A 27,662-nucleotide genomic window follows, 5' to 3' on the forward strand; every position below is an offset into this window, starting at 1 on the left:
AATAGGAATAAAACCTGCTACATACACACAGTGTAACTACACAGAGGTTTCAGTAGATGAGTCCTTGATTCTTTGTACATCTATTATAATTTATTATTGCATTAGTATCAATTTCTATAGTTTTAAAATATCTATGATTTCTGCTAGAAATGTACATAACAAACTTCCAGCATTTCAGGATTTATTTTTCAGTGCAAATTTCAGGTGCTGAATGTGTAGATTCACTTCCCACAAAGACACTTCAGGTAATTCGGTAAAATCTTGCTGCAGCAGTTACAGGCCTCTATATTCATGATCACAATACCCGACAAACAGCGGTTCAGCTGCTATTCCACGTCTGTTAAAAGAAAATTTGTCTTATACCATGCACTTAAGTACGAGAACTTGTCAGTTAAGGCAATAAAATAATGGATGACTTACTGAGGGGATGAAAAGATGGCCCCATTCTGAGCTTTAAAAGTCACACTTAGCTTATGAAGTATGCTACTGTGTGTGGTCTTATTAGAGATACTGGCATATTAGAAAATGGTCTCAAATGCCTAACTTATAGTGAATACAAAATCTTAGTACAGGGTGCTCCATACTGTTGGAGGAGCTTCAGCATAGCCTTGCTGCCATTTGAAAACAAGCAGCATCCAGGAGAATCATGAAAATAGACCACATTTTGCCTTTACATGCAGCTTTACTTATTTTACTTTTTGGCCAGTTTATAGTACAGCTGAAATAGTCTGGTGAACAAGACCCCTGTCGCAGTATAGCATTAATGTCTGTCAGATTCATTCCATTCCCACTCAATTCCTCTTCAGTCTTTTAAGGCTATTCTAGTTTTTGGGGTAGCAGCCTGTGCAGGAAATACTGAGGTCTTAAAATCAGCCTTGATGTTGCTGTAGATCCTTGACTTCCACATGCTTTATGTAGAAACTCTGTGGTAGTTAATCTTGTGCAAATAAGATGTGGGTGCAGTACAGGCTGAAGAAAGTTTGGGGATGGGAAGAGGTAGCACTTATAATCTCTGCTAAAATGATCAAGGGTGCAGTATTTAATTTTAGCATCTAAATTAAGCTTCAAAGCTACAGTGAAAGGAATGGGGTAGTCAAAATACATCAATCAAATATTGAACACCTCTATGGCAGGTTTAATTGATTCTACACTGACATCGTCTAGATAAAAGGCATGGCTCTCATCTCCCAACTCTCTGTGGAATGTGGGTTTAGCTATTCTGCTGCCAACCCTACAAACCCATTGACTACAGCAGTAGCAGCTGGGCTTGTGTTTTCCTACATAGGGATACAGCTGTGGCTCTGAACAGTCACCATTACCCTATATTACCACTGCAATAGCAGTAACGGGGGCCTTGGTGTGGGGTTTTCCTTTGCTTGTTGAGGAGGGCAGGGCATCGATTGCCTTCAAGATACTGGCTTGCTCCAGCCTCAGCACTACACCAGGTCATGTTCTGAATAAGAAGGGCTACAGCTTTTTCTTTTTAACTGAAGAGTCAGACACCAATGCAGCCACAGTAAATACCTAGAAACTGCCTCAATTAAATTCCTGGTTAAGAGCATTTACAATGGTAACTTTACTATTAGAAATTGTCAAGTCCTCCTCCCTCCAGCACTATGCCATCCCAGCATGACCCTTAGTGGTAGAGTTTAAATTTGTTTAGATCATTTACATGGGGAAATAGTTCTGAGTAACCTCTGCATGATCCCCTTAGTGGGATGCACCACCTGGCTCTGAGCTTCAGGCATGCTCTATAAAAGCAGTCTGTGATGGGAACATTCAGCACAAGGTTATAAGAAACTAGGTAAGCCCTAGCCACTTCAGTTCCATTCTGAGGCTAGCTGCAAGTATGGGACCTTCCCTTGAGGCCTGGAAAGCTTTTCAGTTTTCCCCCCATCCACCACTGCACAGACAGCTAGAGCAGCCCAGAAGTGGTGCATTAGCAAAGACATCTCAAGAACCACAGAAGGGCAGCTTCAGTCCACAACTCCTTATTGCAGCAGGGCGAACAGGCTCTCAGACACTGCCTTTTGGGAGTTTTTGTTTGAACCTCTGAGCATCTAAAACACTGCTGGAAGGACAGGTTAGTCTATGTAAGTGCTTAGGTCCTAATAGACTAGACTATCCTCACACAGTTTAGGTCCCTAAATCTAATCTACCTTAAAGAAAGTTTCAGCCGGTCCCACCTTACATAGGCAGTGTGTAATTTAAGGCCACACACAAGAACTTTGTGATTTTCCACACACTTCCTTTTCAAAAAGATGGTTTTTGTGTAAGGGGAAAGGAGGATAGTGGTAGTTTTTCCTTTGTGTTCACAGTTGGTTTATCCCCAGCAGGCAGGGGCTGGGTTTTGGGTTCTGGTATGAGGAATGCTGGGATCAAAATATAACCCAAAAGGAGGCATCTCACTCTCCACTCGTCCTGCTGTTGACAGGTGGCTTTGTCTAAAATAAGATCTCTCAAGGTGAGGATTTGTATGCCAGCAAAATCCACATAGGTCTGGAAAAGGAGGTAGAATCTACAGCACAATTGCTACTGTTGACACAACCCAGCAAGAGAATGAAGTTCCCTTCATCTATGAGACTTCCGCAGAAGTTTCATCTATGTCAGCAACAGGTGATACCTGAACTTATATTTTCCAATGTGAGTTTTCTGTCCTTATCCACCCAGCCTTAAAAAATGACAAGTTTTTCCAAATTCCAGTTTCTTGTTGCATTTGTTATCTCCTAGAACAGGGGTGGGCAAACTACAGACCGTGGGCTGGATCCAGCCCCTCAGGACTTTGGATCCAGCCCATGGGATTGCCACCCCTATGGTGCTGCAGGCCCCACACCGCTCCCGGAAGCAGTCGGCACCACGTCCCTGCGACCCCTGGGGGAGGGGGAGCAAAGGGCTCCATGCGCTGCCCTTGCCTGTGGGTACCTCCCCCGAAGCTCCCATTGGCCGGGAACGGGGAACCATGGCCAATGGGAGCTGCAGGGGGAGGTACCCACAGGCAAGGGCAGAACACCGAGCCCTCTGCCCCCGCTCCCCCAGGGACGTGGTGCCGGCTGCTTCCCGTAGTTTGCCCACCCCTGCTCTAGGAGATAACAAATGCAACACGAAACTGGAGTTTGCTCTGGCCCTGTTGTGTGCTGCTGCTACCACCCCGGAGCAGCTCCAGGTAAAGCGGTGCCAGGCTAGAGCCCAAACCCCTCCTGCACCCCACCCCCCCAACTCCCTGCCCTGAGCCCCCTGCCTGCACCCCAGCCCCCTGCCACACCCCTCGCCCTGAGCCTCCTTATACACCCTGCACCCCTCCTCTGCCCTGAGCCCCTTCCTGCACCCCCTGCCCCAGCCCTACAATCATGGCCCTGCATGTAATTTTCCCCACCCAGCTGTGGCCCTTAGGCCAAAAAGTTTGCCCACCCTTGTCCTAGAGCGTGTTTGTTGTAAAGAAAAATGGTCAATCTATGGCCATGCTATGCTGAGTGTTGGAGATAATCCAGTTTGAATATACAGTTAATTTCTCCCTCATCCTTTGTCTTCAGTCTCTCTTACAAGACCCTGCTCAGAGCAAAGGTGGGATTCATTATTGATGAGAGGCACCTTAGATCTTTGAAAGAAAGGCATAAAGGCCCTCATTTAACTAAAAGCTGTTTTAAAACATTTAGTTAACCTGGTGGAAACCCTTCTCTAGCCCCTCAACTTGGTTTAAATGAGTGTTCAAATTAAGGGTCTACACAAGGGTTTGCACTAGGTTAAGTGTTTTTAAATTGATTTTGGGTTAAACTTGTGCAACAGTGCATTTAGACTGGGCCTAATGTATGGCACTACTTGTCCAGAAGAGACTTTCTGGTATCAAGTTCCAACTGCAGGCTGTAGCTTCTGTTATCCCTGTCCTCTCTCAGCAAGATTAGTTGGGGCTCTTCACCTTTTTTAAAAAATGACATTCTTTCCGCAGTCAGGCTCGCTTACTGAAAGGACCTGGACTTTTGTGGTGAAGACAATCATTTCCAAATCTTGCCATTTGGATAATCTACTGTAGTTTTATTCTAGGTATTGGCTGCATATCAGCAGCAGCAGGTAATAGTTGTTTATCTGTCCCTCGATAGGTAAGTAAGTCTGAATCAGCCATAAAAAGGTTTAGAAATACCTGGAAATAATGTGCAGTGCATTTCAATCCCTAGATTTGTAGATAAATAAGGCAGCTACTGATCATCTTTCAGCATCTTTCTATTTTGGACTTAATACAAACTGGAGCATTTTTTTCAGAGGAAAAATTTCTGGACATTTTGTCAAGACACATTTGTCCTGAATTAGAACCCTCAAAGCAGGGAGTTCTCTTTAAACCCATGACCTCCATGTAGGTGACCTTGGCTGAGTGTGTGGTAGCATGAAGGAGTGTTTATACAGACCCAATAGGTATGGCTTTTCTAGAAAGCTCTTGAAACTCAGTGCATTTGACAAGTGACTATGCAGAGGTACCACTAACTAGAGAGAGCTACAGTTATTGGTTAAGTAACTGTTCCATGCAAACCTTAGAATTGAAGACAGCAAGATAAATGCATTAAAACAAGACAGTGGATTGTTCCTAAATAAGCAATTTAGAATCATACTTGATAGTGGATTGAAATTCATTACTTCAAATGAATCCTGGAGCTGAGGGTTACTCTAACTCCTATCTTACCTGAGCATGCGACAACGATGCTTCACTAGTCTGTTATAAGCATCCCTTATGTTAGTCACATTTTCACTGCTCCAGAGCCTCTCCCCAACAGCACTTGCTCGAGGCCTGTAGAAAGACATTCAATTCAGTCTAAGAATTTATTCTATTTCCCAGAATAGAATGAATTTAATACTGGGGCTTGAGCCCAGAGGAAACAGTTTTTTACCACTGACCAATATTAGCAACAAACAATGCTACAAAGCGCTGCAGTGCCCTCAACATGCTCATAACACTTGCAGCTCTTCACTGATAATGATTAATCAAATCTCATGCTGAAGCACCTGCAGAGATCAGGATGCAATTTTTCCCCTGATGCACAATTGGCTAGATGTAGGCTGGGTTTTTTAGCCTTCCTCTCAAGTATCAGGGACTGGCCACAGTTGGAGACAGGACATGTGATAGAGTGAGTCAGTGCTCTGACGTGGTACAGAGAATCCTCTTTTTCTTTAATGCTTAGCTGGTGAGTCCTGTCCATATGCTTATGGTTAAACTTATTGCCACATCTGAATCAAGAAGGAATTTTCTCCCAGGTCAGATTGGCAGGGACTTGGGGAATTTTCACTACCTCTGCAGCATGAATCACCGGCTAGGATCATCTGGGCATCTCACCTAATCCACCCCTGGGATTAATGGCACCTCAGTGTCTCTTACTCTGCCTGTGGCACACAACAATTTAGTCTGAGGACAAATACTGTGTTGAGCTCAAATTATTGAGCTCTACCTGGACAACAGTGAAATTTAATGGCGTGGGATATGTAAGTCAGGCTTGAAGAGCTAATGGTCCCTTCTGGTTTTAAATTCTAAATAGATTATGGGATTAATTAAATCCCATGACAGTTAACATTTTCCAAAAAATCTGAAAGTAATCAAGAAGTTCTATACCATAATCTTGGTGTGAGGTTAGTTGCATCCACAAATTCTCCCCAAAGGCAGGCTTCTCCACCTATCACCAGCTTTTTCTGCTTTTCACATCCTATATTCAAACCACAAAAATAGCATGGAAATTAACTGTTCACTCCAAGTGCAGTTGGCAGGCAGCTGCCATAAACTTGACCTTTGATAGCTGAATGTAGATTTTCAAAAAAAAAACCCTAACATGCATATCACAGACATTAGAAGTTTAACACAGTTTAGGGTAGGATCATAAGCTTAGCATGAACTAAATGATGAAATTTTGCATGTTAGTTAATGATTCAATATGGCATCAGAAACTTGTTTCATGAAGTGCACTCAAGTACCAGTAAATATTTATGATGATCACATAAAAAGGGTAGGAAGTTAAGCGTATGGATGTGAAGACTGCAACAACTATGAAAAGCAGTTACCTTTAAAATAAAACTAATTATTTGGGCATTATTGTGGTTTTCTTATGATGAATTTTATATTAGTCAGGGGATGTTGTAAGCACATAATGCAAATTACTGCATATTTTTATATTGTATTAGTGACCCAGAAAAAGAGCCACCTGGACACCACCTCCCCCCAGACTTCAGAGCCCAAGCCACGTCAATATGCTGGTTACAGCTATTTTTGGAGTGGCAGCGTCAGCCCCTGTAGCCCAAGCCTATTGACCCAGGCTGGGAGGCTTGCTCCTGCAGGCTCCGAAATACTGTGTAGACATATCCTATATAGCCCAGGGACTTTCATAAGAGATTCATGCACATAGGAAAGCCACATACAAGTAGTTATCCAACTAGAAATGAGTAATTTAAAAGCAGTTTAACAAACCAGGGAAGTTGAGCGGCTCAACGCTGTAGTATTTCTTCCAGTCCTGTCCGTAACTAATATAGTCTAGGTACCAGGGGGCTGCCAGGATCGTGGTGAACCCAGCTCCGGTTACACGGCTTAGTTCTGCGGTATACAAAGTTCCTATCCACACTTCAACTATTGTGTCAGGTTTTATCTAGAAAAATAAGAAAACACACTAACAAGTAAATGGCTACACATGATTTTGCAATTAGTTTCATCATTGAACATCTGAGTCTAGTTCCAAACAAAGGGTTTGGTTTAGTAAGACCAGTATTTCAAAGATGTCAAATTTCCATTCTGTGTTTTTTTTCCCCTAAAGAAATGGGAGTATTCTCTAAAATTAAGTTCTTGGACTTGGTATATCAATGTGATTTTTTAAAATCTATGTTCCAGACTTCATTTTGTTACAATCTCTTTTAAAAGTAAATGCCTTAGGGTTGCTCTGGATGAAATAGAAAGTAGCTTACCAGCAAACTAACTCCCAGTTCAGATTTCAGAACTATTCCAATGCAGTTTCAGAGTACAAAATTATAGATTACCGAGCCCAGGACAAACAGATTAATCTATGGATTTTCCCACCCGTGCCAAGAAGTTCTGAAGTCATTAGGACTATCAGTTTCAAATCAAGTGCTGTAGAAAGAAGCTTGGTAAAGTTCCTGTTCTAGCATTTTAACTCTGGGGAGCAGTGGGGGCAAAAATCCTAACTGGCTTCAAGGTGAGCTTGATAGGTTTATGGAGGGGATGGTCTGATGAAACTGCCTACAATGGCATGTAGCCGATCTGCGACTGCTAGTAGCAAATATCTCCAATGGCTGGGGATAGGACACTAGATGGGAAGGGCTCCGAGTTACTATAGAGAATTCTTTCCCAGGTGTCTGACTGAAAGGTCAGGGTCTAACTGAACTCTATATTTGGGGTCAGGAAGGAATTTTTGCTGGATCACATTGGCAGAGAACCTGGGAGTTTTTTACCTTCCTCAGCAGCATGGGGCATGAGTCACCTGCAGGTTATACTAGCGTAAATGGTGGATTCTGTGTAACTTGAAGTCTTTAAGTTGTAATTTGAGGACTTCAGTAACTCAGCCAGTGTTTAGGGGTCTATTACAGGAGTGGATGGGTGAGGTTCTGTGACCTGCCATGTGCAGGAGGTCAGACTACATGATTATGATGGTCCTTTCTGACCTTAAAGTCTATGAATCAAGTTAAGCTCCAATTCTGTAAAGTTTCAGCACCTTTCCAATCCCATTGGTGTCAGTGAACTACTCACATGCCTAAACCTTTGCAGGATCAGAGACTTGTTTAACCAAGGCATTTTGCAAGCCTACTGCAGTCCTGTACTGTTAAGTGATTTGTCCATTTGTCAGATCTTACCTTTACTCCTGTATCAAACACCTCCTGCCAGACTATGTATCCTTTGTTAGCTGAGGAAACAATATCCAAGATTCTAGAATTTTAAAATAAAATAGGATTACAGTTAAGAATGACAGTAGCAGGTCTTAGATCACCTGATTTTACTGCAGAAATACTGAGCCTGTGTGATGTTTATGCCGTAACAGGCTCTCAGCCCACTGTGCAGTGTTGTGGAAGGCCTAAGAGAAAGCCTGATCTTTGCATTTCTTGTCCTTCACCCATCCACCTTACACAAAACCACCAGCTCCAAGAATCATGTGAAAGGGAAGTGGCCATACGGTCAGGAAATTCACGAGCATTAATGCAACAGTCAACTCTGGTTTAAGACATTTAAATGACAAGATACATACGATGTATGTATTTAGAGCATGCTTATCACTAGCATGCAAGCACCTGAATGTTAATGCTGCACCACACCACAAAGTTGTAAGTTTCATACTCCAAAAAGGAAAAATATGGGTGTTCTCGTAATTCAGCCTCCCTTCACTCCATCACACATGCACTCTAACAAACCAGGTGTTTTTAGGGCTGATTGAATTTGAGGATGGGGCTAAGGACGGGGAAGAAAGAAAAAAATAAGTTTTATTAAATATGCTGGCGAAGTGAAAAACAACTTACTTCTGAATATAGTAAGATTCCAGTTTAGCATAGTCAATGCCAAATCCTTGCTGCTTCATAAACTCTGTCACGTCAGGGTTAGATTTCCTTAAGAGTGGAAAATATTAGCAGTGTTATTCTGATTCCTTACAAAGATTCCCAAACCCAGTTTTCAGTAATGTAAGTTTTACTTAGCACAAGACAGCTTGCTATGTGTTACAAAGGGATATCAGTAGCAGTAGGTGTACGAGATGAGACAAGACTTACATGTCACAACCCAGAGTGTAAGGCTAGGCAGAGAAAAGCAATTCCCTTTCACAGAGAATTTTGGTAATTCAAAACTTGAACTTTTTTGAGTTTTGTTCCAAATCAGAACAAAACCAAAGTTCCCCGAAAGGGATGGATTCCCAGCTCTGGAGCAATTCATCTGGCAGGCTGTCCAGAAGCCCTGGGGTGCCCTTCTCCAAGGCAGTCTGCCTGGTGGGCTGCCAAGGAACAGGGTGGGGAAAACAGGCAGGTAGATAAATCTAAATCCTTTCTAGATCAGGCCTAAGTTGATCATGTCAATATTTTAAAATATCTATGTATATATGAAGTGTTACATTACTAGTACAGTCTTGGATAACTAACATCTATTTTCAGAACTTTCCCTACTCCATTTTCCCAATTCTAGGAAGACTCTAGTAGAGCTGGTTGAAAAAATTTCAGTAGAATTTGCCAATTTGTCAAAATTGAAACATTTCAGACACTGTTTGATTTAAACTTTTTGGATTAGATAAATTATTTCATAGACCACTTTTCCGTTGCTCCCTTTTGCCATATTAGTTTTATAAAGGCATCTTTCAACTTTAATGTTACTTTGAATGTTTTAATCAAAACAACAAACATCCATGATAGATAGAAATAGCCCCACTCTATTCCCTTCACTTCCTAGAAGTTGCAAACACTTCTCCCTATAATGCAGGGGTCTCAAACTCAAATGACCAGGAGGGCCACATGAGGACTAGTTCACTGGTCCGAGGGCTGCATCACTGACACCCCCCCTCGCTGCCCCCAGCCCTGCCCATACTCCATCCCTTCCCTGAGGCCCCGCCCCTGCCCTGCATCTTCCCACCCCTTCCCTGCCCCCATTCCAACCCCTTCCCCGAAGTCCCCGCCCCCTCCCTGCCCGCAGAGGATGCAGGAGGGGTGTGGCGGAGGCTCAGGGCAGGGAGTTGAGGTGCAGGGTGCGACAGAGGGCTCAGGGCAGGGAGTTGGGGTGCAGGAGGGGTGTGGGAAGCAGCAGGGGGCTCAGGAAAGGGAGTTGGGGTGCAGGAGGGATGTGGCAGGGGGCTTGGCAGGGGGTTGGGGTGCAGCAGGGGGTTGGGGTGCAGGCAGGGGGCTCAGGGCAGGGAGTTGGGGGGCAGGGTGCAGGAGAGTTTCGGGCTCTGGCCCAGAGCCGCTTACCTAAAGTGGCTCTGGGCTGGCAGCGGCGCACACCGGGGCCAGGGCAGGCTCCCTGCCTGCCTGCCCTGGCCCTGGCCCTGGCCCTGGCCCCGCTCCGCGAAGCAGCTGGAACCATGTCCCTGCGGCCCCTGGGGGAGGGGGTGACGCAGGCCTCCGTGCGCTGCTTGCCACTCCTCCAGGTACCTCCCCCGAAGCTCCCATTGGCTGTGGTTCCCCGTTCCCAGCCAATGGGAGCTGCCGGGGGGGGGGGGGGGAGGCGGTGCCTGGAAACCAAGGCAACACACCAAGTCCTCTGCTCTTCCCCCCGCCTCCGGCCGCAGGGACATGATGCCAGCCGCTTCAGGGAGCGGCGCGGGGCTTGAGGGGGGCAATGCTGCGGGTGTAGTTTGCCCACCCCCGGCCTGGAGGTAGGCTGGGGGGGGGGGCGCTCGGGCCGCTTGGCGGCCCGCAGGAAATAGCCCCACGGGCCGCATGCGGCCCACGTCTTTGAGACCCCTGCTATAATGCATCTTGTTATGTAGCTATGATTAGAAGAAACCTCAAGTCATGAGACCCCACCCTTACATCAAACAGGGAAAGCTGCATTACTTTCCATATGCATCACTGAACTGAATGCCGTAATTGCTGACTTTAGGTAGATTTTAGATGCACCAGCCTCTATGCTTTGAACTGTCACATCATACCAACAAGTGAAGTCCACTTCATCTCCTCCCAAGTGGATGTAGGCATCAGGAAATACACTGCTAATTTCTTTGAAGAGTTCAGTCATGAAATGATAAGTTGTATTCAAAATGGGGTTTACAGGTCCATAAGAACCACTCCGGTGCTCTCCATTGAAACATGGTGTGAGAAGGTCTTTTTGACCTAATAAAAGAAGCAATTAAAAGGATATGCAGAACTTCTAGTTCTTTTATTAGACAAAATGCTTTACAAACATTAGCACTCCCAAGACTCGTTTAAGTATTATTCCTACTTTATATAATCAGCAAAAGAAGATGGGAGTTAAATGACTTGGGTTAAGATTAGAATTCAGGACTTCCTGATGCCCAGTTTAATGCCTAAATATTTACAGAACATGCCATCATCTGGAAAACCGGATTCTGATGCATCCCTGGATGGGTAGAGCCCTGCAAATCTGCTTTGTAGCCACGGATATCTGCAGCCGCTTCAGACCATTTTTGCAGATTGCAGGACAGATGTGGATACAAATTTTGTATCTGTACAGGCTCTGCAGCACACACTCACTGGAACGGAGTGGCTGTCACCCAGCCTGCAGGCTCCAGCTTGGCTCTCTGAATCACGCAGCAGCGTGCTGGGCATTCTGGAAGTTGTAGTCCCCAGCTTGCTCAGAGGGAGGAGGTAAACTATAACTCCCAGAAGGGAGTGAGCCAAGTGCTATTTTGAAGGTGGGGTTGTTCTTTAAACAAGCAGGCGGCAATGTCAGCGTGCATTAGAGCCGCTGCAACTGCGTAGGCGTGTCCCCATGGAGAGGGCGGCACTGCATAGAAGGTCCCCGAATTGTAGCCTCCCTGCCCGGAGCGGGGAAGGAGGTATGGCAGGGGTGGAGCAGGCGGCAGAGCAGGAGGTCTCTGGGGAGAAGTTGGGGAGGTTGGGGGCTTGACACAGCCTTGTGTCCGTGCTGCGCAGTGACCTGTGGAGCTGTTTAGAGCCCCGCAAATCCGCGGAGATGACAGTTTTTGAGGATTGTGGATTGGATGTGGATACATGTTTTTGTATCTGCACAGGGCTCTATGGATGGGAAGTGCCACAGTGAGTCTAGGAAGGAAGCAAAGCCAATGCTAGGTTTTCAAGATGACATCTTAGAAAGTTGATTTCAGATCACAGGTTCCCATCCACATTTTTCTTTGCAGCTCTAAAAATTCAATATAGAAAAAAAGCTCCCCATGCCTTCCCGACCCAACCCACTAGTAACTAACTTTGCTACTCTGAAAGTCTACATACAGTCCCAATATTAAGCATAGGAAGACACCCCTACAGAGCAACTAGGGAAAGACATAGAAAAGGAGAGCAAAAGTTTTGCAGGACTGCCACCTCCTGAGTCACCAAGTCAAGAAGGGTCAACTTACATGAACTAAACTAGGATATGAGTTGTGAACATTAATATTGTACACGAATTTAGGAGAGGGTTTTGTCACCTACCTGTCCTAAGAACACTTTCCTTGCAGAACCCAATGCAAAGTTATGTGGAAACTGTCAGTATTAAGACAAGGTAAAAAGCAATGGCTATTTCATTATATCTATTTTGTACCCTCCCTATTCCTTCTCCCTGACAGTAGGGATTTTTATGCCAACTTTCTTCTCATTGCCTGTACACCCACTGTTTTTAAATCACTGTTACTTTGCATTTCGGTTCCGACCTTCTGTCACTTCTCCAGAACTGCACTATCATCTGCAAATCTGATCACAATTGATCAGACAGACACTCCGACTCAAAATAATCATCTGGGGTGCAGAAAGGTATGCTTAAGGCTAGCTGCCCAAATGTATCTTTGCAGTTGCTCCCTAAGTCCTGGATCAAGCTAAAACTAGCAGAAATGGTCTGTTTGAAGACTGAGACTCAGTTCTGTGCCCCATCTGAATGTACTCTGTATGCTACCAGTCATCCACAGATCAGCCCAAGAGCCATAATTCTTGGTTATTGTGACAGTGACAATGTCCTGAACAAACATAATGGAATTAAAGCAAGCTTTGGAGAGTTAAGCTAAACCTTATTGAATTAGGGTTAAATACCTTTGGGTACCTTGTATTAAAATTGCAATTGTGCATGTGTTGTGGCACTGTATGTATCTATTCTAGGAGGGAGGGGGAGGCTAGTATACTTCCTTTGCTATCATCTCTTGAAGCTCCCCAGAGATACATATTCTAGTTCAAACTGGATACTCCAGAGACTAACAAAGAAGAGAGTTTTGGAGAAAAGCATTCTTCCCAGTCCAGCAAACAGGCAGGACCTCTGGCCCATGAAGGGCCCCAATCCTTGGGGGAAGACTGGAAGGCCTTGGCCTAATGGGGCCTCATAAGACCTTGTTCTGAGCCGAAGCTGTAATGAACTTGTAACCATAAAGTAACCGTCGGGTGGGGTGACCTCGGGTAAGCTTGTTAGCTTGCACATAAGTTCTTTTATTGGTTTTGATATGTTTTCTCTGGATTGCTTTTTACAGTACCTTAAGATAAAGTAGACTTGCAAAGGAAGTGTTTCATGGTAACATATCTCTAGCAATCATTCTGCTATAAGTCTCTGAAGAGAAAGCAATCTGGAGTGTTTAGACTGACTGTCCATGCTGGGACATACAGAGCGAAGGTAGGGTAATGTGCAGCCTGGAGATTCTCCCTTCTGATCAGGGTGAGACATGGCTCTCCAGAGAGTGGGTGACTTTGCTGGACCACGAAGGGGAAATATGGGTGCAGTTGCCCTGACCTGTCACAGTTAGGTCTATAGAAAAAGCACGTACCATTCCTAGACTAAGGATTTAGAAAAAGCTTTTTAGCAAATGCAGCTTCTTGGTCTTATTCCTCTCTCCTCCAAATTATGAATCACTTCAAATACTAGTGCCATCTTACTGCTTCCCACCAAAGCTTTGCTCCTGGGTACTTGTCAGGGGGCACTTACAGGTTCTAACATTTTAATCAAGTTACCCTCTTCCCACCCCCAAGAAGAGTGCCAGGCTGTTTATAAGCAATGGCACAAAGAAACGAAGGACAGCCTTGTGGCCAAAGCACACTACTGGGAATCAGGAGTTCTGTCCTAATCCCAGCTTTGCTGCCAGCTTCTTGTGAGAGTTAGGTCAAGTCACTGAGTCTGCACGTCTCATTTCCCCAGCTGAAAATAGAGCCTGTTTCCCTCCATTGCAGGAGGAAGAACAGACTTCATCCAATAGACTCTGTAAAGTAACATGAAATCCTCCAATGCCAGGCTATACCTGGGCATGAAATCATCAGCTCTCAATTCCACCTAGTACAAAATGTTGCAGTGCATCTCCTTGACAACACAGGCTACTCTGAGCACATCACACCTGACTTCTGCTTTCTACACTGGCTTCCTATAGAATTTCTAATAGAGTTCAGGGTCTCTCAGTCCTGATCTTCAAAGCATTCCAGGGCCTAGGCCCAAGATACCTAAAAGACTGTTTAAAGATCCAGGACAAAGACCGCGGTCAACAACTTTGCTCCTCTGGCACAATGAAACACTCAATAATAAGACTAAGCTTGTCTGTGCAGGAGACTGAACCTCCCCAGGGACTGTCTGAGATGGTGGAATGAACTCCCCGAGGAACTAAGGACTATCACAAACTTCACGATTTTCCATTCCAAGTAGAATGCACATTTTCTTTGACCTTGCCTTCCCTAATATAAACACATAGCAAGAGGTATATTTAAACAAACAACACCCCACACAACCACCCTACCAAACAAGACGCTTCCCCCACACACACACAGTTTTCCCTCTGGGGAGAGGATAAGAGAATAAACAACACATGACAGATGCATGGTCACGTTGCTTAATACACTATGGGAAGGTGTTCAGATGCTCTGGTGATGATTGCAGTATAAAAACCTATACAAAATGGACACTATGGGAACTGCGAGTGGTATGGCCTCCTCCATCAATTCTAGATAATCTCAATGCCCTGTACACGATCAGTTTTGGTATTTTATTTTAAAGTGGTACTCTGGTGTTTGCCACCCCAAACTTCTGCAAGTGACCTAAGTCACTGTCATCTATGCTTTGGTAGAATATCGCGTTATTGGAAAAATGTGACTTCTCCTCCTATAGAACTATGGTAGGTTAAAACATAGGCTGTCCTTGTAAAGGAAAAGCTTTCACACCAAATACATACCCAACGGAAGTGGCAAAAAGAGGACAGGTATTTAGAAATGTGGTCACCCTTTTTAATGCAGTCAGAGGAAGAAGGCTCTCCAGCAAGTAAGCTAGAATCTTTAGTCAAGTTCTTTAAATATTAACCTGATCCCGAATAAGTACTACATGATATAGTAGGTTAACATTTCATTGTAACTCTGCCTTAATAAGAAGTTCAAACAAACAACAAAGTGAGACTCCACTCCTCACTGTAACAGCATTCCACAAGCTGAATCAGCTTCCTATCTCCATCATTCCAACAGCAATTGGACTAGAACATGTCATGATGAGTCCTGAAAATTCTAACACACTCAGATAATGAAATAAATACAGTTGTATTTATGTGCTTTCCTATGCCCACACTTGTGCATATCCACTCTGCAAGAAAATGAAAGCTCAGCATGTACCTAGCATATGATTTCAATTGCTTCCAATGTCACTTTTGTTTTTCAAACTAAGGAATGATCTTCACTGAATCCTTCTCAGGGCTTTTATCATTCTTCTACCTCTCACTGAAAAGTCTTTCAAAATCTTCATAATGTGCTTTGAGCATGGGTAGTAATTCATATAGTCACATTACTCTGTGCCTCACTTCATTACAAGCATTAACCTTTGTAACCTTGTTAGAGAGACATGGATCTTACCTTTCCCCCAAGATTGTGTATGTCCCGGGCTATCAAACTCTGGGATAACCCTAATGCCTCTTAACCGAGCATAGTCAATCACCAGACGGACATCAATCGGAGAATAGATGTGATCATAGGAATAAGAGCCCTGTGAAATGTTCACATTTAAAGAGAATGTTTATAAAGAATACAAGGAACTTGCAAAAAAATGGCATTGAAATTTTGGAATCCCTTCAGTTCAGATCGAAAACAAGTCACAAATAATGTGCAATTACACCAGGGATAATTATGGTCCAATAAGTCTGGCAGCCCAGCCCTGGGAGAACTGCATTTTTATCCAACAAGAACGAATGGTCTGCACTTGAAGAGATTTATTCTGTCGTAGATCTTGCTTAATAAGTGAAATCAGTCACTGATTTCCAGTGACAAAAAAGTCTGATTGAACAAGCCAGTTCCTATAAGAGTCATGGGTTTAACAAAGTACAAAGTAATTGTTTATTAGACTTCTCTCCACGTCCATCTGGTCATACCAGCATTACTGGTTCTGAAACATTATGGGCTCTTTTGCTGGCCACATGAAAGACCAAATTAATGGAAAAGGCTGATTGAGTTGAGAGGTGGAATCAGTTTGAAGTTACTATGGGTACGTCTATACTACCCGCCGGATCAGCGGGTAGTGTTTGATGTATTGGAGATCGATTTATCGTGTCTTGTCTAGACGCGATAAATCGATCCCCGAATCGACGCCTATACTCCACCTCGGCAGGAGGAGTAAGCGGAGTCGACGGGGGAGCCACGGCGGTCGACTCGCCATCGTGAGAATGGCCAGGTAAGTCAAACTAAGATACTTCGACTTCAGCTATGCGAATAGCCCAGGCCTATGTCTCTGGTTGTCAGTTTTCGTCTGCTGCCTGATTTGAAACCATGGTGTCCATTTTATGGTGCTGAGTTTGAGCACTGTACTGTCCCCCCAGCTGCAGCTTGAAAGTGACAGGAGCGTCTCCCAGTTATTGACTTGGTGTAGCACATGCTAGTAACAAAGTGAATTCTCAGCGGACAACAACATGACCCTTCGTGGCTATCAAACAGGATCTTAAGCCTCAGAGTTACAGCCAAATGGTGACTCAATTGCATTTTTTTCAATGCCTGTTTCTGCAACTGGTCATTGAGGCAAGATGTTCTCCCTCCCACAGCCCGCAGATTGGAAAGAGGCAGGACAGACTGTAATTGACCCAAGTGCACCATATGGACTCCCCACCTTGATTTTAAATAAGTTCTTCAAACCTCTACCCCAAGCACTGCCATTGGATTTTTGATATGAAGATCAGCAGCTGTCAAACAACTTTTAATAGAAGAGCACGAATGCTGGGAGATATATTTGGTGTTCTTAGGCTCAACAGGATGGAATTCCAATAACAGAGTAATCCAACAAAATTTAAATTTGGCCAAATTTGTGTGTTGTCGTGCATAGAGCAGAACCTCACTACTGATAAGGTGACCCACTGTGAATTAGTGACTAACCAGCATAATGATGTACACTAACAAGTGTCATTTAAGACTTTCATAGTATGCTATGAATATTCTGTAGTATATTTTGGAACATTAATCAGTTAGTATGAGATCTCACTATTGGCTCTGCTTGTTGGATAATAGAAGACTGCAGAGAAGCCACTGGCATATGCGAATTATGCATGATTGGCAAGGCTTACGCTTATCTTGCAGAAACTAGGTGAAAACTGTGTATGGTGCAAGACCACCTTCATTTACTGGGCTAAGCCTGTGGTGCTGCAGATGCCTGCTGAACTTAAGGTAACACCGACAAAAAACAAACAATGTTTCTCTTTTCAAGGCCAGTTCCCAAGCTAGATGTATCACTTATACTGTTCACATGCTGTGACCCTAGGCACTCCTGTACTCACACTTTACAAACTAATGTAATAATATTTGTACAAAATATGCCTTGGAAGGTATCACATGAAAACTAACACCACGCTGATTATTAATATTGTTGTAAAATGCCTGTGTGTTCACATGTAAGGTTAAGTTATGAATTCCCTTTACATTATGTTACTAGAACATGTTTAAGACAGACAGACGGGCCTAGGTAAAGGTGATAAGCAGGTCTGTTCCTAGACAAAGGAAGGTGGTTAACATCCCAAACCAGGTGGGGTCCAAGTTCAATGGACTATTCATTTGTATTAGAGGCTGCAGCAGGAAGAGATAATTTGCACAGTAGCAACCACAAGCAGGGGAGGAACCAACACGGAATCTTATTTTCCAGACCTCATGGCTTCTTTACTCAGCATGAACTAATCACCTTTGTACCCTTCAGAAGAATACATTTCAGAGGTTCACTGAACTATAAAGAGAGGGGGAGCGAATCCCTAAGTTATCCTTCACTTTCAGTCAAAGAAACAAAGTGATTTGATTTCTGTGATGGGTCCTGGCCGGGCCAGCCAGCAAAAAATTGGAAAGACAACGACCGTGGATGAGAGAAAACCATCTTGAACAAAGACTGTATCTTGCTAAATTAAGATTCAGACTTTAAGATGCATGTTTGCCCTTTTATTTGTTTCTAACCATTTCTGTCTTTATCCCTTATACTTGAGCTCACTTAAAACCTCTTTCTTTCTGTTAATAAACTTGTTTTACTTTAATCCAACCCATCCCAGGGCTGCATTTGAATTTAAGTTACTGTTAACTCCAGTTAAAGCAACAAGCTGCTGGGCTTTTGTTTTTGTAAAGGAGCAACGGACCTTATAACTAAGGCTGCGTGCCTATCACGGAGGTCACGGATTCCGTGACCTCTGTGACTTCTGCAGCAGCAACTTCTGGGGCAGTCTTGGGCCCCCGCCCCCCACCCAGTAGTTTGGGTGTGGAAGAGGGCTCAGGGCTGGGAGATGGGGTGCGCCGCTTACCTCGGGGGGGCTGTTTGGGCTGCCCCTGCCTGCCAATGGAAGCTGCGGAGCCAGTGCTAGTGACAGGGGCAGCGCGTGGAGCCCCCTTGACCTTCCCTCCCCGTAGGAGCTGCAGGGACATGCCAGCCGCTTCTGGGAAGCTGCGTGGAGCCTGCCAGCCCTGCCAACCTTTCCCGCCCGCCACCCCAGAGCACCCATGGCGCACCCCGCCCCCCCTCCCTGGGCCAAGTTTTAGTTAGGGGTATATAGTACAAGTTAATGGATAGGTCACAGGCCATGAATTTTTGTGTACAGCCCGTGACCGGTCCATGACTTTTACTAAAAATACCCATGACTAAAACATAGCCTTACTTATTACTGCTCTGAATGATCCACAAGGGGGCTGGAAATTTCAGGGTAGATGGTTTGGGGGAAATTCAGGTGTGTTGGGGGTCATTTGGCTAGTAATAACCGAGGCTGGTGGAGACCAGAGTGTGGCTGTGGTGTAACAAGCAGGCTGCTGGAGTCAGAATTGCTGAAACAGGGCTGCTTAACACATGGACACTCAGTGCATACTTGTTGATGGCTGAAAGACTCCAAACAGGGAGCTACAGCAGCAGAGCGTTTTGAGGCACTCAGGGTTATAGGTCAAGCAAAAATGCAACCTCTCACTGGTCTGGGTTGAACTTCAAAATGTGACATATACCTAAATATTTTATTGTAGAGGATTTCCTGCCAAGATATTCAAATATCCCACCGATGTTTTTGACTCACCTTGCCACTCAAGTCAGGGAAAGTGGCGCTCTGGTAAGGGAATGAATGGTCATCTACTATGTGCCAGTGGAGAACGTTAAACTTGTTAAAAGCCATGGCATCCTGTAACAAACAATGCAAGATTAACATTTTAGTTAAGTGCTTCACCTGCACTGCATCACTGTTCGAAGGGCGCTACTACTGGTCCTGCTCTAGGTTCAGCTGCAGAATCCTGTAGTGCCTTATGGAGCATTGCAAAGTGTCCTCACCTCCTCCACTGCCACACATATTCTTGAACCCTAAATGCATTTTGTATCTGCTTGTAGGTGTTTTTCCTATTGTTCCTCTCTCTAGCCATCCATTGCAGGTAGTCAACCTGATTCTAGTTGACTGGCTCATAGGAGAGCAGCTGTCAAATTAAGAAACTGAAGAGTTTGAATTTCACACCAAATCCTGCGAATCCTCCATGCCGTGCTATAGTCAGACAGCATTATATCACCACCGCTTCTCCCCAAATACCATGTATTTAGATGCAAGCAGTGTGCCAAGGGATTCTACAGTCTACAGGTTTTTACGTCTCTACTTTATTTTGCATCCAATTGAATTTTAGTCTATTGTTTCCTCATCAGGCTTGGTTTCCCCCCTTACGTTTACAATTAATTTGGCAGCAATACTTGCATTCTGGGAACTGGATACAATTGAGATTTCCCACATTAATACAGGTTCTCCATATGGAGTTGTAGTACTAAGACTAGATGTGATATATGGGGCTCCCCACTTTGGGGATTATAAAAAAAAACAAAGTTGCCATTTCTTTTTCAGGTTCTGTCTCAAGCCAAGTTAAGACCTACAGCATTTGTAGTCTCTCAAAACTGTGTTATCCACCTTATTAACGATAGAGCAAGCATTTTAACTTAATTGGTAATTGTCTGTAATTCATTACTGGAAGATTAGTACTGAATTCAAACAGAAGTTTAGCTAGACAGATAAGAGGAAAGTTATGCATGTTTTAAAGCAAGTTGAAAGGACATAAAAAGCAAGAAGGCGGGAGGGTATTAGAGCCACAAACTTAGTGCATTTAGAAAAATATTAGGAAAGCAAGAAATATGTGGGTAAGCTTTAAGAATAATGTAAGTCTTAAGAGAGTCAACTTACATTTGTCTAACTTTTTTAGAATGTTAAGATGTCAGCCCTTTCAGAGAAAAGAGCAACCAGTATTATTTTCACTGGAAATGCTGAAGACTATGCAGCATGAGAGTCCATAAATTACTGACTGTACAAACACCTGGTTTGCTGGGCAGAAACAGAATCCTAAAAATAAGCATTTTAGAGGTCAAAAAAAGACTTTAAGCACATGATTCAGTCTTAAAAAAAAGCAACAACAACAAAAAAGGCAATAAGGAATTGAGGAAGTTATATATTCTCATATTCAAAGGCTTCTCTACATGATCCCAGGTACATATTTCCTCTACCAAATAAACTAGGTTGCAGGAGTGTGGAGGGAAAGGAGGGGAACCAGTGTTGCATGTGCTATAGCATAGCTATTGGCAAATATATTCCTTTCCACTACAACGTCGATCCGTTTGAAGAAGTGAACCTGAAATCTTAGAGATTGGTTTAACATCACCGCTGTTCCTTTAAATGCATTACCCTCAAAGGGTAATGTGACAGACCCAGACCAGTGGGGTACAGGAGTCTGGTGGCTGCTTATGTAACTAAGGATCACTTATTTGATTATCTCTGAAAAAAATAAAACAGTTAAAGGAATTATCTACTTGGTGTGACAGACCCAGACCAGTGGGGTACAGGAGTCTGGTAGAGGGCAAATATACTGGTCACTGGATGAGTAGTTTTCTGTTCCCTGAGTGACCAGAGCAGGGGCTGCACTAGAGTAATCAGGAACCTGCTAGAACCAGTTCAGGCAGGCAGGCTAATTAGGACACCTGGAGCCAATTAAGAAGAAGCTGCTAGAATCAATTAAGGCAGGCTAATCAGGGCACCTGGGTTTTAAAAGGAGCTCACTTCAGTTTGTGGTGTGAGTGTGAGGAGCTGGGAGCAAGAGGTGTAAGGAGCTGAGAGTGAGAGGGTGTGCTGCTGGAGGACTGAGGAGTACAAGCGTTATCAGACACCAGGAGGAAGGTCCTGTGGTGAGAATAAGGAAGGTGTTTGGAGGAGGCCATGGGGAAGTAGCCCAGGGAGTTGTAGCTGTCATGCAGCTGTTACAGGAGGCACTATAGACAGCTGCAATCCACAGGGCCCTGGGCTGGAACCTGGAGTAGAGGGCGGGCCTGGGTTCCCCCCAAACCTCCCAATTGACCTGGACTGTGGGTTCTTCCAGAGGGGAAGGTCTCTGGGCTGTTCCCCAACCCACATGGTGAATCTCTGAGGCAAGAAAATCCGCCAATAAGCACAGGACCCACCAAGATAGAGGAGGAACTTTGTCACAGTAGGCTCAACTTCAGATTAGGTCAGAGTGAAAAAAGCCTAGTAATCTTAAAATTTGTCTACATAGCTTGACCATTTGGACTGGAGTGTGAACTGCAGTATGCATTAAAGTGCAACACTGTAACTCCCCCATTGGACACTGCAGGTACAAACTATAGGCACCTTTTAGTTTGTGCCTACAGCATCCACACAGGGGAGTTACAGTGTAGCACTTTAATGAATACTGCAGTTCATACCCCCACAGTCCAAATAGTGGAGCCATGTAGACACAGCCTCTATATAATAGGCTGGAGAGAGACACCATCCAATCTGGAAAAGCTAGGTTGTCAAGAGTATCCACATCATTCCTCAATTGTGCAGTTAGTGGTTAGAAGAGACAACTTGATGGGAGAAAAAATGTTTTTAGGAGGCCAGAAACCGTGAACTTCAATGCTGTGCCCCCATGGCTCTCTCTGAATACTGTGAAGAAGTTGTATTTGCAAATCAGATTACAAGATCTCCTGAAGGATCCAGAATGTTAGTGCATCAAGATTAACTTTAATAAAAACCCTTGTTGAATGTGTTAAAACAACTACATTGAAGTGGGTTGCACTTTGTAAAGTACAATCAAAAGGAAAGCTACTTGTCACTATTACTTAAAACAGTAATTAAGTCACTTAAAATGTGGTTATACACATTAATCCCATTTCATCTGTGAACCACTTCAGAAACTTTTTAAAATATTTAGTCTGTTTCATTTTCATCTCTTTCCCTGCCTCAACTCATGGTCAATTTCCTCTTTGTAGGATCATGATGTAGATGCAGAGGTCACTTCCTGTTTGATTAGGAAGTAAGGGCTATCAATCAACTCCTCAAAAGAGGGGGACCTGAGGCCAGGACTTCAGGGGCTTCTCCTATAGCAGCTGTCCTCTTCTTTGTATGGGGATAAGAGAAGCAACCAGGATGGGAGTTGCAGAGCAGGAAAGACGTGGACAGAAGAAACTCACTAAAACCTCAGGAGTGCTTTACAAAGGTGGACAAGTATCTTCCCCTTTCAGTTGGAAGAAGTGGAAGAAGAGAGATTTGTTCAGGATCTCGCAATAAAATCAGTATATAACAGAACCCAGATTTCCCTGTTTCAAGTCCACTTATTCAAGCCACCAAACCACACTGCCCCTCCAATAGCTCTATTCCCATAGCCCTGAAGAGATGGCCTAAATTAAAAATATTAATTCGACAAGGGCTCATTTGCCCACTCCCTTAAACAGTTAAGGGCCATACATTATCCCATCTACTACTGGGGAAATTCAACTTCTTTGATACTACTACATGGTAGGAGAGAACTTTTGCTGCTCCTTCTCATTTTTTAAATAGTTGTTTTTGAATGTGCCTTTACCTTTATATGCATGTAGATACTGAACAAGTTACGCTCCCCCGAATATTTCAGTTTTCTGGTCCGTTAGTGTAGCCATTTGTATTTAAATAAAGTTATGAAGAATATTTGTGCCAAGTGATGTTAGTCCCTCTGTTGTAAATCTAGAGCATTTTCATCAGTCAATCCACCCCAACAGTTTCTTTTTACATTGAAATTTACAAGTTAAAGCATGCTGTATGTCCAGACAGAGAGGAAACTAGACCAAGATAGTTTTAGACACTTCTAGGCAATTCTAAGTTGCCTAGCAACTGAAATAAGCGGTTGTTAATGTCTCCAGGTTTCTAGCATTAATTGCTTTCTTAACAATTAGCCACCTATTATTATTTTATAAAGTTATTGTTTTACAGTGACAGATTTAGTGAATTTGTCAAGATAAGGTGTATAACAGGAACTGGGCAGACATTTGAGGAAAAACCACTGGTTACTACAAAATGCCAACTTACCAGGTTTGTAAGAATACTTTTGAGGGGTAGAAAGTGTCTTGATGTATCAAGTAAGATTCCTCTGTGAGCAAATCTTGGGTAGTCAGTGATTTCTGATTCATTGATAAGGAACTATTACAAACAGGATTTGAAGAATTAAAAAGATGTTATTCTATAACAGTGTCATAAATTTACCATTAAGTTCAGCTATAGTGCAGTGTACAGAAATATAGCTCAAAGAGATAACACCTCTAAAGTTTTAAGTTAACCAAACGTCAAGTGAGAAGTCTATATTAACTAGCTTCGGAGGACCATTTAGGAAGACAAGACATCATGGGGAGGATCATCAATGCAGCCTCTAGTCTAAAAGATCTGTAGAAGTGTCTCTTAGCAATAGCAGTATGTGGTTCTGTCGCTACCAAGAATGTGTTTTTAGTTAATAGCTATACTCACACTCCCATAGTCATCTTCATAGACCAACTGGCTGAAGGTTTCCAAACCTAGAAGAATCAAAGAGATTGAGGTTTGTGGAGAACAATCCAAATACTTAGGTCACTAAAACACAGTCAAACATGAGCCCATCACCAGTTATTGTAGTTTACATAGCTAAAAAGCATGTTTCAGTCATCTTTTGAGATACGTTCTCCTCTCCACTGTACACTGCATATCCGTTCCCTCCAAGACCCAACTTTAGTTACATTAATTGGGAAGAGGAAACTGCTAATTCTGAAGATAAGGTAAACATCTCTCCACTATTCTATGTATATTAAATTTAAATGTACTAAGACTGCTCCACTGCACCAAATTAACCTTGTAAAGGAATGGAAACCCTCACACATACAGCCCTCCAGAGTAATACAGGAGGATTTCACTAAACTTGTGCTTATGAGCCAGAAAATTCCAAGATACTGACAAGTCCAATTCTATTTTCAAATATTAGCAGAGAAAAGAGTTACATAATGGAAGAAATTCCAGATTCAGTGTGAACACTCATTTTCAGTTTCAAGTTTAAGAAGGATTTGGACAACATCCTTCTTCCACAAGTTATAGGAAAACTGGGGGGGAGGGATAGCTCAGTGGTTTGAGCATTAGCCTGCTAAACCCAGGGTTGTGAGTTCAATCCTTGAGGGGGCCATTTGGGGATTTAGTTGCTTTGAGCAGGGGGTTGGACTAGATGATCTCCTGAGGTCCCTTCCAACCCTAATAATCTATGATTCTTTAAAAAAAGAAAACAGAACCTTAAACAGCATGATAAAAATCTTGGTGTTTTCACTCAAAGACATTCATTTAGTAGATACAATTCAGAGTACGCTTTTAGTAGTTCTACGGTTTTCTTGCCACGTATTTGCTTTAATTATACAAACAGGAACAAAATACACCTCTACCCCGATATAACATGACCCGATATAACACGAATTTGGATATAACGCGGTAAAGCAGTGCTCGGGGGGGGCGGGGCTGCGCACTTCGGCGGATCAAAGCAAGTCGATATAACGTGGTTTCACCTATAACGCAGTAAGATTTTTTGGCTCCTGAGGACAACGTTATATCGGGGTAGAAGTGTACTTCACTCTGAGGTATTGAAACCCTTAGAGAGCAGCATGTAAAATGTCAGCTTACCTCTTAATGCACCCCAGACCTTTTCTGCCCTCAGTACTGCCACAGGTTCTGTTACACTTAACTGATCTTTGATGGAAATGGACAAAATACAAGTTATTGTCTCAACAAGATAAAATAGGGATTAGTTAACTTTAAACAAAAGATAATAATGACTTTAACAGACATAGTGCTAGAACAGGACTCTACAAATCCTAACCTTTCCTTTAACAACTTTTAACTCTGACTTCCACTGCTTTTAAGCGGTGGTGTTGTACTGTTACAACTTTGCATTCATGCACTAATATATTTATTAATAATGAAAATTAATTTTGTTACTGAAAAGGACAAGTTTCACCCAATGGAAGAAAAGTAAGTAGATGTACAATGTTGCAATAAGAAAGTAATAGCAGTAAATACTTCCTATATTTCTTGAGATTTAAACATTGCAGTGTTTATGCTAAGAACAGTTACCGCAACTGCATATGTAGTGATTTCAAGAAGGAAGTAGATCTGTAAGTAAGAAGATGTAAAACCATCCCTCCCCCACCTTCCAGAATTTGAACAGATGTTTAAGTCTTGAATATTTCTAAATCTTGTTCTGCAGAATTAGATATGGGGAAGTGTCAGTTACCACAGGATCTATAACAATGACTATTAGTGGTAGAGCTACACTTGGGCAGCATGTACAATACAGACACTGTACACCCAGCTAGCAAAGGTATAAACAACAGGGTAGACAGTGAGGCACTGCTTAAGCGAGCAGAGTGCCCTACACATCTGAACCCTAGGATATATACCCTTCACAGCTCTCTCTGGATCAAAGCAGTGCCTCCCAGGTCTATGCTGCTATTTTTAGCAGGGTAGCATCCTGCTGCCTCCATACTGCTGGAGCCTTTCCCCGCTATAGCGAAAGACTGTGGAAGGGGTAAAAGGCTCTGGCAGTGGGAGGCAGCGGGGAAAGGCTCCAGCTGTCAGAGCTTTTCCCCACTGCCAGAGCATTTCACAGTGACCATGGACACAACCTGCCTTTCGCTGCAGCGCATAGCTACGTGTACCCTATGCCCCGCCACAAGCATGGGCAAGCATAAGCAAGGTCTAAGAGTTCCACCATTTAACCTGTTTACCTGAAATGTAAACTGAAGAAGTCACTCACCAACTTATCTCGTAAGATAAGTAAAAAACTCATCAGAGCTGTAAAAGCAGCAATCAGTGTCAGGCTGCTACCATTATGAGAGGTTTTCAAGGTCTTTTTACAGCTTGAGTGAGTAAACCTTTAACTATGCTGCTAACTATTACATTCAGATAACTATTACATTGGAAAACAAGTGCTAGTCAGGAAATTCTGAGTGGCTTATAGCTGTGGAAGGAAAAAAGCTGACCTACAGCAAGCTGAAGTGTATGATTCCAATGGACTTTTCCTTCCCCCCCCCAGTTAGACACAGTTCATTCCAGGTCAGATACTCACAAGCCTCATTCGACGAGATGTTGGGATAATTGTCACACTCGGAGTCTTTGGAACCAATTATGACTTGAAGCTGCAATAACTCTGTTCCAGTGGGAAGCGGTCTTTGACCCCGATTTTGCCATTTGGAATAACCAAAGATGTACTGGTAATACCTGCATAGGAAGCAAAGCCGGGGAAGGAAGCTCTGAAGTGAGTAGTAGCCTCTCCATCCCCCCCTCGGTGCCCAGGACCAGTGCAATGGAGCTGGGGAAATTTTGTACAGGGAACCAGGGCACAGAATTTTCAGGCTAATTCCCACCCCCAATTAGCAGCTGTCCTATAAAAACAATCAGGAGAGACAGACAGTCCGGGGAGGCTCGAAGTGCAGATGTCCCTCCCCTCCGTTGTGCTTAGCTTGCACCTAGGGGGAAGGAAGTCGCTTTCAGCGGCCGTTTGGCCACTGGCAGGTTTATTTGCCCGCAGCAGGCGCTTGTCCGATAAGTCGCTCTGCTTTTCACTCCACAGCAACGGTGAGCTGCAGGAGCGCGACCCCCAGCCGGGCCATGCAGGGCGCAGAACGAGCCCCCGATCCGCCGCCGCCCCATCTCGGCCTGGGCGTGCCGGCCGGGCCCCTCACCTGCGGAAGGCGTCCTGCAGGAGGGCGCAGCCGGGCCCCGCCGTGGAGCCCGGGCCGTGCACCAGCTGAAAGCGGGCCGGGGCTAGCTGGAGCTGGCCCGGGAGGATGCGGAGCGAGCGGGGCAGAGGCCAGAGGGAGCCGGGGGGGGACTCGCCCAGCTCCGGCTCCTCCTCCAGCAGGAACTCGGGCTGCGGGGGGCGCTGGTGGAGGCTGGAGGCGGCCAGCGCCGCGGAGGCGCACAGGAGCCCCAAGAACAGCCGGGCTGGCTCCATGGCTCGGCGCTGTCCCTGCATCATGAGCCGCGCGGGCGGGACCGGGTCAAACGATCCCCGAGCTCCGCCTCCGACCTGTCACGAGGCAGCGAGGCGGAGCCCGGCTCCCTCTGTACTGGCTGCTGGCGGCCCGGCTCCGCCCCGTGGAGACGCTGGGTCCAAGGCCAGTGCGCTGGCTCTTTCCCTAGCTCTGGCCTGGTAGCTCCGTCCCGCTGCTCCAGGGGTCTGCGGCGGGCTGTGGCTTCTTTGCACAGTCGCTAACTTTCAAAACAAGCCAATCCCTGAGAACCCTAACACTCTGTGTGACTAGATCCCCTGGCGTGCGGTCTGGGACTGTGGTGGGCCCGCTGTGCACCCCTGAGTCTCTT

The 27,662-nt window shown here is 44.3% G+C and overlaps 1 protein-coding gene across 1 annotated transcript; it reads right to left on the reverse strand.

The window, feature by feature from the left end:
- Nucleotides 1–90: 90 nt before the first annotated feature.
- On the reverse strand, nt 91–27,318 carry HEXB (hexosaminidase subunit beta). Its single transcript, XM_065406159.1, has 14 exons — nt 27,023–27,318; nt 26,407–26,558; nt 24,963–25,028; nt 23,796–23,842; nt 23,364–23,474; nt 19,083–19,184; nt 15,430–15,559; nt 10,593–10,773; nt 8,485–8,571; nt 7,828–7,900; nt 6,437–6,611; nt 5,591–5,681; nt 4,670–4,774; nt 91–337 (listed from the first exon to the last, which is right to left on the reverse strand). Exons 1-14 carry the CDS (start codon nt 27,316–27,318, stop codon nt 274–276), a joined length of 1,680 nt encoding a protein of 559 aa, XP_065262231.1. The 3' UTR covers nt 91–273.
- Between the last annotated feature and the right edge of the window lie 344 nt (nt 27,319–27,662).

This window comes from Emys orbicularis, chromosome 6, assembly GCF_028017835.1.
Source record: "Emys orbicularis isolate rEmyOrb1 chromosome 6, rEmyOrb1.hap1, whole genome shotgun sequence".
NCBI classification, from domain to species: domain Eukaryota; kingdom Metazoa; phylum Chordata; order Testudines; family Emydidae; genus Emys; species Emys orbicularis.